Source organism: Octodon degus, unplaced genomic scaffold (assembly GCF_000260255.1).
Source record: "Octodon degus isolate 3935 unplaced genomic scaffold, OctDeg1.0 scaffold00037, whole genome shotgun sequence".
In the NCBI taxonomy this organism is placed as follows: domain Eukaryota; kingdom Metazoa; phylum Chordata; class Mammalia; order Rodentia; family Octodontidae; genus Octodon; species Octodon degus.
Window position 1 is genome coordinate 5,392,581 of NW_004524613.1, and position 17,761 is coordinate 5,410,341.

Consider the following 17,761-nt stretch of genomic DNA (forward strand, 5'->3'; position numbering starts at 1 on the left):
GGAACCAGGGATTGAACTCAGGCCCTTGTGCTTTCCAGGCAAACACTTATTCTACTGAGCTACCTCCTTAGCCTTTCCCCCAGTACAGTAATGGACAGTAAATCTAGAATTTTTGCCTGCAATGTAGGATTAAAAGAGTGTATGACTATGTTGGGTAAAATTCTATATTCTTTAAAAGATAAATCAGCTCCTAGTTACAGTCCCAGTAAAATTAGTCTGAGATAGATGGCCAATATTAGCCAAAGAAATAGATGCTGAGGGTAGATGTTTAAAAGCACTGGGGCTAGCTATAGCCTCAATTCCTCTCCATCCTAAGGTGTTGCAATATGAAGCACAGGTACATGAGTTACCTGACATTCTGAAGTATAATAGCAGAGAAACAGACAAGCAGCAATGGAAATCATGCTAAATTCTGTTGCTGTATTTTGGTCAAAATGGCACATTGCAAAGTAAAAAGACCTTCGATCTGAACGGAGAGGATCCCCAAATCCCGAAGCTGCTGGTTATTGCTCTGGGCCAGGATCCGTAGTCGCTCAGCTGCTTCCCGGGGGATATTGAATGTCACACGCACACTGTTCCATGGCTCCACTTTCTGTACCTTTAGCTTGCTGGATTCTTGGTCATAAAGGAAAAAGAATATTAGTAATTTTGTAGCTACTAGATGACAGGGAACAAGGAAAACATGACTTTAGTATTAAGCAGGCTTCAAATGTAATCCTAGCTTTGCCACTTAGTACCTGGGTGACCAAGAAGGGGTTTTTAAACTGAAACTTTCTCTTCTCTAAATTTAAGAAAAACTAAGTGTATATCCAAAAAGAAACTTAGCCTAGTACCTCAAACACATTAGACCAGGTAAGGAATATATGAAACAGAAAGAAAAGTTTAATTAGCTAACAAATGTTTACTTCTGGACTCAGTTCAATGTATGTGCATTGAGAAGCTAAGAATATATATGCTTCAAATTTTAAATAAAATTTCATAAATACACTAGATGCAGACACATCAGCTGTAGAATACTAGAGAATTTGCAGCTATAATTCACTAAATTTATTTTAAGGAATAACACAAAAAAAGACATGAACAGATTTTGTTTTGTTTGTTTTTTTAAGAGACTGGGTCTCCCTCTGCAGCTTAGGCTGGCCTTGAGCTCACTTTGAAGCCCAGGCTAGTCTGGAACTCAAAATCATCCTCCTGCCTCAGCCTCCCAAGTACTGGGATCACAGGAATGCATCACCATGCCCCACGGCCTGCTTATGGGGCCAGGGATTGAACTTGGGTCCTTGTGCTTGCCAGGTAATTGCTTATGCCTCTGAGCTATCTCCCCAGCCCCTTGGCAGTGATTTTACCAGTATTACACTGAAGACATAAGCAACAAAAGAAAAAAAAATTGGACAGCATAAAAACTTTGTGTATAAAAAAATTAATGGAGTAAAAAGATAATTACAGAAGGGAGAAATCATTTATAAAATGTGTATTTGATAAGGGATCAAAGACTATTTAAACTCAACCAACAAACTGGGCATGGTGGTGTTCAACCATAATCTCAGAATGAGAAGCTGAGGCAGGAGGATTACAAATTCAAACCCAGCCCCAGCAATGTAATGACTCAGTGAGACTCTGACTCAAAATTTAAAAAAGGACGTATATGTCAATGTAAAGACACTGGGTTTAATCAGCAGTATCAAAAAACAACACATTTCTTATCCAATTTTTCTATTTTTCTTTTGTTGTTCATGTCTGTGGAAAATCACTGCCACATCCAATGTTGTAAAGCTTCTACCATATACTTTCTTGTGAGAGTATCAGTTGTTTCATTTGTTTTAAAAATTTTTAAATCTTTAATTTGTTTGGTACAGGGTCTCCCTATGTAGCTTAGACTCATAGTGATCCTCCTGGCTCAGCCTCCCAAACGTTGGGATTACAGGTGTGTGCCACCGTGCCCAGTTTCAGAGCCAGCACAGGTGGCTTGGCATGTGGTACTGGGGATCGAATCCCAGTCCTTGTGCTTGCCAGACAGGTACTTAGACCGCCAAGCTATCTCCCTAGTTCCCCTTAGTTTCATTTTGAGTTAATTTTTGTATTTGATATTAGTTCCAACTGTATTATTTTCCATGTGGCTACCTAGGTTTCCATATAGCTTTTGTATCTTCTTTAAAAATATTTCCTGAAGTTTGCACTGACTTGTCAGAATTGCTGTCATGCTAAAATACAGTGTTTACTAACCTAACTGCAAAGAAGATATCCAAACAGCAAACAAACACATGTACAGATACTCAGCATCACAGAAATGCAAATTAAAACTACAGGGAGAGTAGGGCTGGCATGTACAGGGTCCTAGGTTCGACCTCTGGCACCACAGAGCTTGCCTGGCCCCTGGGGCTGGCTAAGCCAGCATGAGTCTGGGACACCTGTAATCCCAGCACTAGGGAGGCTGAAAACAGGAGGATCAATACAAGCCTGAGCTGAGTAGTGAGACACTGTACCAAATACATTTAAAAAAAAATACAGAGAGTAGGGTTATTTCATACTTGTAATCTCAGCTACTCACAAGGCTGAGATAGAAGGATCAGAGTTCCAGGTCAGTCTGGGTAATGCAGTGAGCTCTTGTCCCAAACGTATTACATTTTTTCTAAAGGCTAGGATTGTAACTCAATGTTATTCAATCTTTAGGACAGACTGACTGAATGAATAAATATAGCAATGAACAATACTCAGGCTTAACTATGTCCTTTTTTTATTTTATGTATTTGGTACAGAGTCTCACTACACAGCTCGGACTCGTAGTGATCCTCCTGTTTTCCACTGGGATTACAGGCATGTGTCACCACACCCAGCCTCTGTCACTAGCTCAGTGCACCTGAGGACTGGACCAGTGCAGCATGCAGGACTGGGGATCAAACCCTGGTCCTTATGCTTGTCAAAGCAGGTGCTTAGTCTGCTGAGCTACTTCGCCAGTCCTACTATGTCTTTTTTTTTAATGTCTTTATATAATCATATAATTATAGTTACAATGATGGTAATAAAGGCAATTCTTTGTTTTAGTACCAGGAATTAAACTCAGGACCTTGCACTTGCCAGGCAGGCACTGTGCCACTGAGCTACATCCCTGGCTCCAATAAAGGCAATTACAAGTTTTGTGGGTTTTTGTTTTTTTCTCCGTACTGGGGATTGAACTCAGGACCCTGTGCTTGCCAGGCAAGGGCTTACTCTACTGAGTTATCTCCCTAGCCCCTTAATTTTCTTTCTTTTTTTTTTATTTTAGGGAAGGGTACACAGGGTGTTCAGGGTCTCACTACTAGATCAGACTCATAGTGATCCTCCTGTTTACAGCCTCCCAAGAGCTGGGATTACAGGCGTGCATCACCATGCCCAATCTCAATTGCTGTCTCAGCACACCCCAGGGGCAGGCCTGAGGATTGAACCCCAGGCCCCCGCACCTGTTTGCAGGTGCTTTAATCTGCTGAGCTATTTGGCTGGCCCTGCAATTTCAAAACATAAAATTTTCTAATATTGTGCATCTTTAACTATTGTCTCATAAAACACAACCAAAAGACCTTAAAAAAAAGCCTCCCACTAGACCTTGAATCTCAAAGAAAAACTCTACAAACCTAGAAAAAAAAAAAAAAAACAAATTAGTACCTGATTCAATTGGTATTTGTGATAAAAGAATAAAATGTTTTTTTTTTTTTTTTTCCTGTGTCTGAAGGGACACCAGAAAAGATGGTGAACATCCACAATCACCAAGTTTTAAAATCATAAAATGTCTACCAAACCCATATAAGTAACTAAATGTGTGAGAACTCAGGACAAGACCAGCCTGCTAAAATTAGTGAGACCCTGTCTAAAAAAGAGGGTTTGGGTTGGAGATGTAGCTCAGGGGTAGAGATCTTTTTTGGGGGGGAACCGGGGATTGAACTCAGGACCCTGTGCTTGCCAGGCAAGTGCTTATTCTACTGAGCTATCTCCCCAGCCCCTCAGGGGTAGAGTTCTTGTTCAGCACCTGTGAGGCCCTAGGTTCAATTCCTAATAACAACAAATATACAAAGTAAAATGTGTGAAGAGGCCAGACAGGAAACGTAATTAAAACAGAACAAAACACAAAACAGAACTAACAAAATAAAACTTGTTCTTGGTGACAACTGCAATTTAGCATCATCTGGGAAAGGAGGAGAGCTTGATGTTATTTTTAAAGGCAAATTATAAAAATGGGAATTTTAAATAAAATATCTCAAGTTTTTTTATCTTAAAAATTTTAATATTTTGGCAGTGCTATGGATCAAATCAAGGATCGTATGTGTGCTAGGCAGTCACTACATGATTTACATCCTAAATCTTTTGAGATAGTATCCCATTGAATTTCCTAGGTTGGCCTTGAACTTGCAAGCCTCCTGCCTTAGTTTCTGGAGTAGCTGGGACTGAAAGCATTTGCCATTACACCTGACTCAATTTTAAAAGCATTACAATGAGGCTGAAATATTACAAACAAAACACTTAAGTACTGAAATGGGCAAATAACATACGGCTGCAGGCTGGACCCAAAAGACTCTAAGTGACCTCTGGTAAAACTTTGAGACAGGGTCTAGCTGTGTAGCTCAGGCCGGCCTTGAACTCACAGATCCTCCTGCCTTACCCTTCAAGTACTGGGATTACAGGCATATGCCACCATGCATTGCAGCTACCTCTGATAAAACTTAAGGGAACAAATTTAAAACACATTATATGTAAACTCATAAAATAATGGACTTTTCTAAGCTTTATGGGGCCTTAAAGATCTAGTTTAATCTTGTCAATTTACAGGTAAGAAAACAGGTTAAGGCTAAAAACAATAAATAAATTTGGGTCTTGAGAATTATTCCTTTGAGACCCTGTCTTAAAGTGTTACCAGAGGTCACTAAGAGCCTTTTAAATCCAGCCTACAGTCATATATTATTTGCCCATTTCAGTACTTAAGTGTTTTAATATTTCAAGAGGCAAAGATTTTTATGTTAAGCAATACTTTATTAGCTCAGTTCCTCCATGTACACAAAGAAACACAAAAGCATTTCTATCCTTAAAAATCCTATTAAGCCAATTTTGCACTTAAAATTAACCTTTCAACCTCATTTAGCAAACTTGGTAAAACTCAACATCACCATGGAAGGGAACATACTTTAGAAGAGTAACAAGATTGAAATAAAGCAAATTACCCATGTGTAATAAACTGGGCACATTCTTTAATATGGTATCCAATTTCCATTTGAAGTCTTTATCATCTATATTTCCTTTGAAGGCCACAAAAATTGTGGAATCCTCCACAACACTATCATTTTTTGTGTCATCATCTTCTAGCCCAGAGTCAAAATCCATCTCTGAGTCTTCCACTGTTGATGAACACAAGGAAGTATAGATGTCCTCTAGGTTTGGGAGGTCATCCAAAACCATGGTGAATATTATTCCAGAAGCATATGCCAAGTGGACAATGAGAAAACCTTTGAAAAGAGAAAATGAAAGAAAGAGTATTAAAAAGCATTCAATATATAATCCATAGTTCTGTGAAAACTATAATTTGTCAAGTAATAAGATGTACCATAAAAATTCAGAGGTGTTAGGATTACTAAATGGTCTAAGGCACTATAAAAATTAAGCAATTACACAGAAGTTAAAGTTTAATTAAGATATTTTAAAATTAATCATTCTTAAAGGTAACAGAAATAGGGGAAACCCACTTGGGTCCCCATTCTGTCCCCTCTTAGACAGAAGATTTCTCTCCTCCAATAAATATATTCTGGGGGGGGGGGAAAGGTAACAAAAATAAATCAGTCTTCAGTTTTTCTTTTATATTATATGCTACCTTTTGTAAGTCTTGACTATCAGGAGGTAATTACAAAAAATCATAAGAAAAATACTTTCAGACAAAAATAAAAATTAAAAAAATATTTCTGGGAATCAGTTTATATAATTGATAATAATATATACTGTCTGTGCCCTTGAGCAAGGGATCACACAGTGACAAGAACTTGAAAACAGCGGGATGTTTCTCAAGGCCTTTTTCCAACCTAGGAACTATAACTTAAAACCCAACTATAAGCATCTGATAATCAACTAAAATCCTCATCTTTCACAAGAACCATTTAAAATAAGTCTTTAAAAAGTTAACAGCAGAAGGGCTGGCCAAATAGCTCAGTGGATTAGGGGTGGGGAGTTTCAATTCCTGGGCCTGCCATGCTGGCCCCACCCACCGAGCAATTGAGACTGGGGGTGCATGCCTATAATCCCCACTCTTGAGAGACTATAAACAGGCAGATTACTATGCTGATCTAGTAGTGAGACTCTGAACACCCTGTAGAGCCTTCCCTAAAATACAAAAAAAAAAAAAAAAAAAAAAAAAAAAAAAAAAAAAAGTTAACAGCAGTGATGTGACTAAAAATGATTCAGAAAAAAATTTTAAATACTTTATAAAACCACTGAGCAGAGTATGTATTGAAGATCACATAGCATGGCTACTTCTATTAGTTTTGGGATTAAAGATCATATTCTTAACTAAAAAGTGAATGAGGGGACAACCTGTTTCCAGGTCTTCTGTCTCTCTTTGGCAGAAGCTATCTTTCCCTTAATAAGTATCTCCTACTCTGAAAAATTTAAATAAATAAAATAATATTGAGCATTTCTGCTATGCAAGAATGGCAATGGAAACAAGAATCACATTCAGGGAATGAGGGCTAACAGTGTAATAGGGAGAGTGGATATAAAGCATGTTGTTTGTATACATGTAAATGTCAACAAAACTCACTATTTTGTACAAATAATATGCAGTAATAACTAAAATTTTAAAAGAAAATAAAATTATGCTTGAAGAGAAAAAGACCTTAAGAGAAAAAGACACAATTTTCAAATTTCACTCTGTAAACCATACTTACAAGTTTTTTTTTAGGGAAAAAAAAGATTAAGAAAAAAAAAAAGATTAAGAAAAATGCTGAAAATAAATCTCTTAAAATGCAAACAGTTATTTTGGGTTGGTAAAATCACTGATACATTTTATTTTCCTGTTTTTCAATATGTAATATACTCTAAGTCATTAAGAAATGAAAAAAAGAGATGGGGACACAGTTCATGGTACAGTACTTCTCTAGCATGCAGAAAACTTTGGGTACCATCTCAACATTGCAAAAAAAAAAAAAAAAAAAAAAAGGAAAGGAAAAGAAAAGGGAAAAGATAAAAGCATAAACTTTTTCTAAAAAGAGTTTAATTTAGCCAGATGTAGTGGTGACACATGCCTGTAATCCCAGCATCAGAAGCAGCAGGACTGTAAATCCCAGTCCAAATGGGGCAATTTAACAAGACCCTGTCTAAAGAAAAAAAAGTTTAACTTTTCTCCATTAAATAGTAAATAAACTTTGATAGGAAAAGGTTTCTAGAAACTAATCTAAACAATATATCCTTTCTAGCCAGGAGTGGTGGTGCACATGTATAATCTGTATAATCGCATAACTCAGTAGGGTGAGGTAGGAAGATCTCTGTGAGTTCCACGGAGTGGGGGCTGAGTTTAACGCTAGACTGACTGCACAACAAGATCCTGTCTTAAAATAAAACCAATTATATCCTTTCTAGATATGACTGTCACAATTGAACAATGTGATCTGGGTAGTTATAAAAACTGGGCCAGTGGCTCATGACTGTAATTCTGAGGAAAGCTGAGGCAGAAAGATCAAGTTCAAATTCTACCTGGGCATCTTCGTAAGACCCTGTTTCAAACAAACCTACCAGCCTACTTACCAACCAACCAACCAAAAAGTGTAGATGTTCTTAAGTGATATAGTGCCTGAGGCTCAACTTGCAGCATGGGGAGTTTGGGTGGGGGAGGGATAACACAACAGCAATTAGAAAATGTATGGAAACTACTACCTGCATTTATTAATTTAATTATTTATTTAGTTTCTGTATTCCGTGCAGGGTCTCACTACACAGTTTGGACTGCTAGTGAGCCTCCTGTTTTCAGCCTCCCTAGTGCTGGGATTACAGGCATGCACCACCAAGCACGGACATGGTCAAAGGCTCAGTGCACCCGGGGGCAGGGTCGGTGTGGCATATGGTACCAGAGATCGAACACTGGTCCTTGTACTTGCCTAAGCAGGCTTTTAGTCTACTGAGCTATCTCGCTGGCCCTCCACTACCTGTATTTAATTACCAACAGCACTGTATAAGTTCTAATGAATCTTAGTACATAAACAAAAACTAAAAAGATTTTCAGTGCTAAAAAGCTGCTGTTCAGCAGGACAAAAGACCGATCACTTGAACTGCTTTAAAAACTGTAGCTATTTATCAGTCATTCCAAAATTAGGACTGCAAAACGAAAATGTAAATTTCCAAAAGAAAAAAAATTTCCCAAAATAATCTTTTTTTTGGCCTTTCTGAGACAGGGTCTCACTATGCAGTTCAGGCTGGCCTTGAGCCCACTTTGTAGCCTAGGTTGGACTCAAACTCAAAATGATACTCCTTCCTCAGCCTCCCCAGTGCTAGGATTATAGGCATGAGGCACCATTCCTGGCCCAAAAGAATCTCAATCCAGAAAGAGGACTAATAATTAAAAAAACCTGAACTTTAAGGTGGGCTTGATGGCACATGCCTATTACAATCCCAGCACTCAGGAGGCTGAAGCAAAAAGGATCACTGAAAAGTTCAAGGCCACCCTAGGCTACATATCAGCTTCAAGGTCAGCCTGGATTATATAGTGAGTCCCTGTCTTGAAAAAGAAAATAAAACAAGCAAAGCAGAGTAAAACAAAATCCACCCTAAAGCAAAATGCCAAGCAATGCAACTCAAAGAAAAGCACCCTAAACTTTGTCTCTTCACAAGGATCAGTGTGATTTGAAAAACCCTCTACTGGCAGACAAACCAAATCCATACTAACTTCAAATCTGGGATTATCAATTCTGAAATATAATGGGTGGCATATTAAATACACACTCCCCCCCCCAATGAAAATGAACTCAACTACTGGCCTCTCCTCCAGAAACATTTAAGAAAAATTATTTTAGATGATGTATTTAAGATGTTTACTTAAAATCAAGCTCTTATGAAATCATTTAGTATCATAATAACTGACTAATCCTCAATTGAACTGTAGGTTCAATGAACTACTCTTGGAGAGAGAAAATAAGATTATTACTTTAAGAGACTGATTTGTTTACTTACCAGTCCCAGTCTCTCTGGGTTTGCTAAAATTGATGAGCAGTTGGGGCTGGGGAGATGGCTCAGTGGTCTAAAGCACCTACTTAGAACAAGCTTAGCAAAGCGCAGGGACCGCGGTTCAATCCCCCAGCACCACATGCCAGCCAGCCCCGCCCCCTGGTGGGCTGAGCTGGCCACACACACACACACACACACACACACTCTAAATAAATAAATAAATAAACTTAAAAAAATGTTTAAAATTGATGAGCAGTTATCTTAACTTGTTCACCACATAATAAATTCCCAGACCACTTAATGATTTTTACTTCTTACCTGTGGATCTTTTTATCTTTTATAAACAATTAAGAATAAATGTGACATTCAGAAAAAAATGCAAAAAAAAAAAAATCAAGCATATTTTATTCTATCTTTCTAGTAAAAATAAATTTAGGGTTCTCAAATAGCTCCAGTTGACGAACAAATCAACTGATCAACTAGGAATCAATTGTATTTTAGTAGAATACCAACTTAAATGTAAAAAGAATGATTAAGAAGTTACAACTTTTTAAGCTCTAATAAAATAATTCATAGGCAATAACCATTAAGAAAAATCAAATAGTGTATGAAAAAAATGAAAAAGAACTGAACATTCAAATAATGCCAAAATATCATCCCAGGATTTGCTGTTTCAAAGAGAAAATTGTAACTACCACTGAAAGATTGGACCGTCACCATCTGAATGATCTTAGCATCACTACAAAAGAAACAATCAGAAATTGTGTCCAATACTAATTGTAGAGCATTACCTATAAAAGATTCTTGACCAAAACATTTAACCTTATTCTGGTAAGTCTTTGTTTTTTGCTTATATAACACTTCAACAAGATACAGAGGTATAATTTAAACAGCATCATATAGAAGCCAAATAAATCCAGACTATATGATTTCTACAGGGCAACTGGATTGGTCTCTTCAATAAGTGAATAGTTGCAGGGAAGGAATAAAGTGGGTGAGAATTATCATCCATTAAAAGAGATTTGAAAGTTGGCTGTGGTAGCACATGCCTGCAATTCTAGCATTTGGAAGGCTGAGACAAGAGGATTGCTGTTGAGTTCGAGGGCAGCCTAGAGTATATAGTTCAAGGCCAGCCTGAGAAAAACAAAATAATAATAAATAAAAGAGACTTGAATGATGCAGTCCTTTAGGTGGCCTTATGAAGCATTTCTTAAGAGTTCCGTGGGCCAGCTTGAACTCATCATGATGCAATCCCCAAGAAAAGAATACCAGGATCTGTTACTGGAGTGCTATACAGAAGCTACAGAGGAGTAACATATAAATGTAAGGTTTAAAACTATCTAATTTCTTTGGAGTTTTAGTTCACCTCATATTTATCTTTTAATTTTTTAAAAGATCTTATTCATTTGGTACAAGTTCTCACTACACAGCTTGAACTCATAGTGATCTTTCTTCTCTCAGCATCACCAGCACTGGGATTACAGGTGTGCACTACCATGCCCAGTTTTGGTGGCCAGCTCAGTGTGGGGCGAGCCCACCATGTTGTACTGAGGATCAAACCTGGGTCCCTGCATTTGTCAGGTAGGTGCTTAGACCACTGAGCTATCTCTCCTGCCCCTCACCTTGTATTTAAAGAGTATGAATAAACTGTGCTGCTTGAGTCTATAATTTTCCATGTAATTTTTTTAAAAATTTCTACTTTTAATCAAAAGTATTTGCTTGATGGGGGAGGAGGTGGACAGATGGGTCAGTGGCATAAGCACCTGCCTGGCAAACTCAAGGTCCTGAGTTTGATCCCTGGCACCAAAATAAATAAATAAATAAATAGGAACAAAAGTATTTGCTTGGGATCTTCTATTAGGTTTTTTGGTTTTTTTTTTTTTTTTTTTTTTGTATTTGGTACAGGGTCTCACTATGCAGCTCAGATTCACAGTGATCCTATTTCAGCCTTCTCAGCTCAGCATGCCTGGGGGCAGGGCTGGCACAGCACGTGGTGCCTGGGATTGAACCCTAGTTCTTGCACTTGCCTAAGCATGTGCTTAGTCTGCTGAGCTATCTCACCAGCTCTTCTATTATAGTTTTAATCAGCATAAAGGTATTTTACCCCCCTTTTTGAAACAAGTTCTTATTCTGTAGTCTAGGCTGGCCTTGAACTGGCAGTGACCCTCCTGCTTCAATCTTCCAAGTGCTAGGATTACAGGAGTGGGGCATCACCCCTGGCTTAATCAGCATAAATTTTAATAATCACTCACAATGTATTGTTCTTTTACTGTCTTCTACAATGAAACTTAGTATCAACTTTATATACATTAAAAAACCACAGAAGCTACATTTAAAAGTTTGCAATAGACACCCCATTTAAAAACAGAATAGTATTTGCATTTCATTCCATGGCTCTAAAAAGAATAAATGCATCTTAGCCTTTTTAAAAGGACAAAAACAAATGGATTACATTTCTTTGGGTTTTATCTCCTATATAAAGTTTCACTCACCGAAATATCTTGCTTAATTTTTGTCATTTATTCAGGTCATCTTCGAAGTCCAAACTAGCTGGCATTTTTAGGGCTTGTATTTCAAGGTAGCAGCCAAATCAAAATTCTAAATGGGGAAGGGGGGGTATAAAAATCACAGTATTACACAGAAATTACAGAGATGACCAACTGTTACAACACAAGTCTTATTATTGCTTGCATCTTTAGAGAATGCTTACAGACTTTTCATTAAATCTATGGAGTATTTCCTTGTCAGGTAGATTAATAAATAGGGAAGCAAAACTCAGGAATTAATGCCATCTTCACTTAAAAGCACCAACCTAGGCATACTAGTGTTCATTTATAATCCTCAGCATTCAAAGAAGCTGAGGCAGAGGGACATCAAGTTCAAGCCCAGTCTAAGCAATTTAACAACTTAGTGAGACAGTATCTCAAAATAAAAAGTATTTAAAGAGGGTTGGGTGCATAGCTGAGTGCAAAGGTCCTGGTTTTAGTCTCTAGTATCACCCCCACCCCCACCCGTCACCAAAATTCTAGCCCTTAGAGGACTCCTTCTACTTTGTGTCAAAATGAATTAAACTCTGCAAACACTGTTTGTAGACACTTAAAATCAAAGTATTTTGTAAACACAATACAGGACCCATATCTCTTAACAGAATGTCAAATTTACTTTTTAAATTTCACAAAATAAAAATATAGACATACATAAGTAGTTAATAAGTAATAATTAGAGAATAAAACAATTTCTTAATACATTTTTCCTATTTTATCCATGTATCTATACATTTTATATTTTTCATTATATTTTCAGTTTAAGTTCTGAAGGCTCTTTTTATTTGCGGTACCAGGGATTGAACTCAGGATCCTGTGCTTGCCAGGCAAGTGCTTATTCTACTGAACTATTTCCCCTGAAGGTTCTTTTTTGAGAAAGGGTCTTGCTATACATAGTTCAGGCTGATTAGAATTATATATGCCCAGGCTGACCTTGAACTTGCACAATTCTCCTGTTCTAGCCTCCTGAGCGTTAAGATTAAGGTATATGCCACAATGGGTTCAAATTCTGAAGTACTCTTTGTGATAGATATACAAATTACAAGACAAATGCATTTAGGTATGCTTCAGTAAAAACTACCCACTTTAAGATAGCATCAGTTTGTAACATCTTTGAGCGTCATGATTTTACATTATTGCCAAGTACTGACTTATAACCTTGAAATTTTAGATATATACTAGTTAATAATAATTAGAGAATAAAACAATTTATTAATACTTATTAATTTTTGTTGTTTATTTTGAGGCAGGATCTCACTATGTTTATGTTGTTCAGGCTGGCCTTGAATACTCTATGTAGCCCAGGATGGCTTGAATTTTATCCTCCTGCCTCAGTCTCCAAGTGCTGGGAATATAAGTATGTGACACCATGCCGGGCTCCATTAATTATTTTTTTTTAACTTATCTAAAAAGGTCATTTTAAAGTGTGGCCATAAAGGAAATCTCAATAAATCTATCAATGAACAGAACCCTTCCTATAGTCTTGCTTCCATCAGACAATGATTCTGATGATGATATACTGAAATTATAAATTCAAAATAAAAAGATGCAAAGGCCTCTTCATCATAAAACAGTAAACCTGGAACTAGGTTAAGAAAGAAATACAGGGCGCTGGAGAGATGGCTCAGTGGTCTAAAGCACCTACTTGGAACAAACTTGGCAAAGCACAGGGACCACGGTTCGATCCCCCAGCACCACATGCCAGCCAGCCCCGCCCCCTGGTGGGCTGAGCTGGCCACACACACACACACACACACACACAAACACACACAAATAAATGTAAAAAAATTAAAAAAAGACCAGCCTGGGTTACAAAGTGAGCTTAAGGCCAGCCTGATCTGCATAGTGAGACCTTGTATCAAAAAGTTAAAAAGAAAGAAATACAAATTAAAAATGGCAGAATTTCTAAAAATAACAACTAAATACTATATATAGGCTTCTAGACAATACAGCAAAATCTGTGAGTAAAAACGAAAATTCAAAGAGCAATAAAGTATTTGTCAGAGGTGGTGGGATAAAAAGAAAACAAATAACTTTTGATTCAACATCAGAAAAAAAAAACAAGTGAACTGAAGGAAAAATGAAGAATACAGATAAATAGAAATCAATGAGAAAAAAAAAGGCTGAGCAAATAAATCTAAGCAATATTGCACTGAGAGAAAACAGTTAAGCCAGTTAATTGAATTGGGCAAAAAGGGAAAAACAGTACAGATAAAATAAGAAAATTATAAAAACAAAATGAAACAATTCACTAGGACTATTTTGCTTAAGCTTTTGTTCATCATTAAACATGCTACTACTCCAAGTACCACACGTAAATTTATGAAAATTACAATTAATTGGTTTTTTTTTTGGCGGGACTGGGGATTGAACTCAGGCCCTTATGCTTGCCAGGCAAGCACTTATTCTACTGAGCTATCTCCCCAGCCCTTAATTGGTTTTTGTTTGTTTCAGCTGTACTATGGAGTGATTAATGATTTTTGTACTGAGCTATATCACCAGTCTTTTTTATTTTTTGAGACAGGATCTCAGTAAATTGTTCAGGCTGGGCTCAAACTTTTAATCCTCCTGTCTCAAGTCTCTGGTATAGCGGGGATTTCAGGCCTGTGCCACTACGCTTTGCTCACAACCTTTTAAATAGCATGTAAGTCTAATGGTCTAAAATCATTTTAGAGTATGTGTCTACATGAACCTTCTAAATAGCATGTAAATCTAATAATTTTAGAATATGTGTGTACATGTATAGAGAAATTAGAAAGTATACATATTAAAGGAATTAGAATGTGTTCATATATCTATAATTTATAATATGAACGTGTTCTAATTCTTTTTTTTTTTTTTTAAATTCTTGCAGAACTGGTATCTGATTTGACTTTTAAAATTCAGGGCAGACAGATAGCTCAGCATATTAAAGCACCTGCTTAGGCAGACGCAGGGACCAGGGTTCCATCTCTGGCTTGCTGTGCCATGCAGGCCCTGCCCCCGGGGCACTTTGAGACTGCACACAGTGGCGCGCACCTGTGATCCCAGTACTTGAGAGACTGAAAACAAGAGGACCACTATAAGTCCAATCTGTGTAGGGAGACCCTGCACTAAATGCATTAAAAAAAAAAAAATCAGACAAGGGCTTCATAAATCTAACCTGAAAAGCACTTAGGAGATGACAACTTTTATAAACAACAAACATTTGCATTCAGGTACTACTGTAGTGATGAAGTCCATTTTATTCCTGCCTATAATTTGGGCTTCTGGTTCTGTTAAAGCTTAAACTTACTGTGCTTACAGGCTACAATCCAGGTATAAATTTCTATTTACCTATCTCAGTACTGTAACACTTTATTTGGAACTGAAAAGTAACCATCATCTCCAGGATAGAAAGACAAGTTATACCAGTAGCTTGAGCATAAACCCCTTTATGTCCATGGAAGCAGCCCACCTTCAAGAATTGGTGCTACAGGTAGGATCTCCCTCCAACATTAAATGTTACATATGTAATCTTCTGTTCCCCAGTAAGAGGAAGTAAACATTTTATATTTTCAGTGTTATGGTCAGTTTATTAAGCTCAATGATGAAAGTTATCAGAGGAAGTCTCCTAAAATTATTTTTTCTTAGAGGAAAAAAAAAAAAAGGAAAATGAAACCTTCTTGACATAGCTAGATGTCAAGGAGATGGAGACATTCGTTACTGTGAAGTCAGTCCCTGTAGCCACAGGATTGAAGTCTGGATCATCTTCAACATCCTCCAACTCCAAATCATCCATTTCCTGGAACAAAGACTCATCTATTTCCACATTGTTTTCAGCATCCTCCAAGAACTGGATATCAGATGTGTTAAGATTATGAACTGGTTCAAACAGCTGTTTGCCGCTATATTTTTTCCTGCTTGTGTTTTTTCCATCCATTTCTGTTTAATTTCCAAGAATTCTGCTTCAAACTTAGCTTTCCAACACAAGAAATTCTCAATTGTTACAGAGGTGTCATGGTATAATTGCTTCTTTGATTCTTTTTCTTTTAGTTTCTTTTCTTCCCCCTCTTCTTGTTATCTGAGCCATTATTTTTCTCTTGCACTGCTGTCACTAGGGTAAAAATCATGACAACACCAAGACTTTCCTCAACCTGAAATGCTAATAATTTTAAAATGTCTGTGATATCATTATCTTCTAGATTTTTCTGGGGAGACTATTTCATAAAGAGGAGCTTCATCTGGGTATTTTTCACTGTATGCAAACTTGAAGGTAGTCTAGACAGTTTCAACACTTTCTCCAGGGCCAGATACAACAGTAATGATGAATCTTCTAGGTGAATTTTCTGATATTGTTGTGAGGGAGTCCTAGTACATGGACTCTAGAGTCTCCAGCTCCCTTGTTGTTCAGCTCCAGTCTGTCATTATGGCCCTGGCTGATGCTTATGGATCACTACAACACTCAGGCAGTGTGCTACAGCCTGCTGAGCCACAGAGCAGCACCTGCCTTGGCTTCTCTGGTTCTTTTATGAAGTAAATGTTAACATGAATATCAAAAGCTAATACAAATTGAAAACAAAAAGCTACAGATTAGTCTCTTACATTGTTCAACCTCTCTCATACTGATGAGAGTCTCTAAATAAAAACTTAAATAGGCTCTGACAGTTTATTAAAAGAATAATAATACAGCATAGTCAAGTGAGGTTCTAGAACTACAAGGAAGACAATATTAGGAAACTAAAGGAAAAGTTATGCAATCATCTCTATAAGATATTAAAAAGTAATCTGAGAGACCCAGTCCTAGCCCAGGTCCGGTGAGTGTGTGGGAGAGCTTCCTGCTACCCTGCGACGGCGGGACCAGTCCCAGCCCAGGCGCAGCATGGGCTGGACCCTCTCCCACCCGCTTGGGTCACCCCCCACCACTCCGCAGCACCTCCCCCACCCCGCCCGCCAAGTAGGAATTTCTGCCGTGTTCCAGGAACCCCCAGACTCAGTCCTAGCCCAGGTCCTGTGAGTGTGTGGGAGAGCTTCCTCTTCCCCCTATTTCAACTTGCCCCCTCCAGGCACAGCTCAGGCCTGGCATACACGCCTGGGGTGTAACCCTGCAGCTGCAATACCCGCAGAGAGTGTAGAGGATAGATCCACCCAGCTAGTCCAAGAGAAGAACATCTTGCCACAGGGGCACAACAGGTTCACCCTCAAGGGCAGCAGCGGGAAGGAGCTGAGCACAGCAGTCAGACCCAAGCCAGACACAACTGGATAAGTCCAAACTTTGTAGAGCTGCACCTGAACTTTGGTACGTGCAAAGGTTATAACTACAGCAAAGATCTACAACAAAGGTCAGAAGACAGTGCTACACAAAATGACAATGAGAAGGAACAAAATGCAACCTCAGAACCCAAGCCCACCCGTAACAAGTGCAGAGAACACTAACACAGAAAAAATTGGAAATCACACAGCTGAAAGCAACGAATCAACGGCTTCTGAAATAAAGAAACAACTGCAGAAAGATATAGAGGACCTCAGATTGGAAATAAAAAAAGAAATTCCTGAATTAATAACATCTGCACTAAAGAATCAAATGGAGAAACGTATGGAAAAAACTCAGTGCCCACCCAGAACAAGTGCGGAGGACACTAGCTCGGCTCAAATGCATGAATTAATAGCGTCGATAGTAAATAAGCAACAGCAGAAAGATATAGAGGAAATCAGAGCGCAATTCTTTTCTGAAATAAAAAACAACTCTCAGAACTCATAGCATCTGAAGTAAAGAAGCAACTTCAGAAACATAGGCAGGAAACCCAATCTGAAAAAAACACTGCAGTAAAAGAATTTATAACTGCTTCTAAAGAAGATACTGATAAAAAAATAGAGATTAAAAAAATGATGGATTCCTTGAATGAGCAACACAGGAAAGAAATAGATCGCATGAAGCAGAGTCAAAGAGATATAGAGGAAATTAAAATCTCAATCACAAGCCTGCAAAACCGTTTAAGTGAATGTGAAGACAGAATTTCAGATCTTGAAGATGCTGGTGTAGCTAGTGAAAAGGTAAGAAAGGATCTCTTAAAAGCAACGAGGATGCAGGAAAG

The 17,761-nt window shown here is 37.9% G+C and overlaps 1 protein-coding gene and 1 pseudogene across 8 annotated transcripts in view; both read right to left on the reverse strand.

Moving 5' to 3' along the window:
* Window positions 1-17,761, reverse strand: part of Ncoa6 (nuclear receptor coactivator 6) — a 97,667-nt gene that overhangs the window by 51,389 nt on the left and 28,517 nt on the right. For all 8 annotated transcript variants that reach the window (XR_002821014.1, XM_023714778.1, XM_023714776.1 and 5 more), the window contains 3 exons: window positions 11,658-11,763; window positions 5,187-5,468; window positions 460-615 (listed from right to left, as the gene is read on the reverse strand). Coding sequence is in view for 7 of the 8 variants with exons in the window: in XM_023714778.1 (XP_023570546.1) it covers window positions 460-615; window positions 5,187-5,421 (391 nt within the window). In the remaining variant the exon portion in view is untranslated. The remainder of the gene's footprint in view (window positions 1-459; window positions 616-5,186; window positions 5,469-11,657; window positions 11,764-17,761) is intronic.
* LOC101565603 lies at window positions 11,725-16,094 on the reverse strand (annotated as a pseudogene).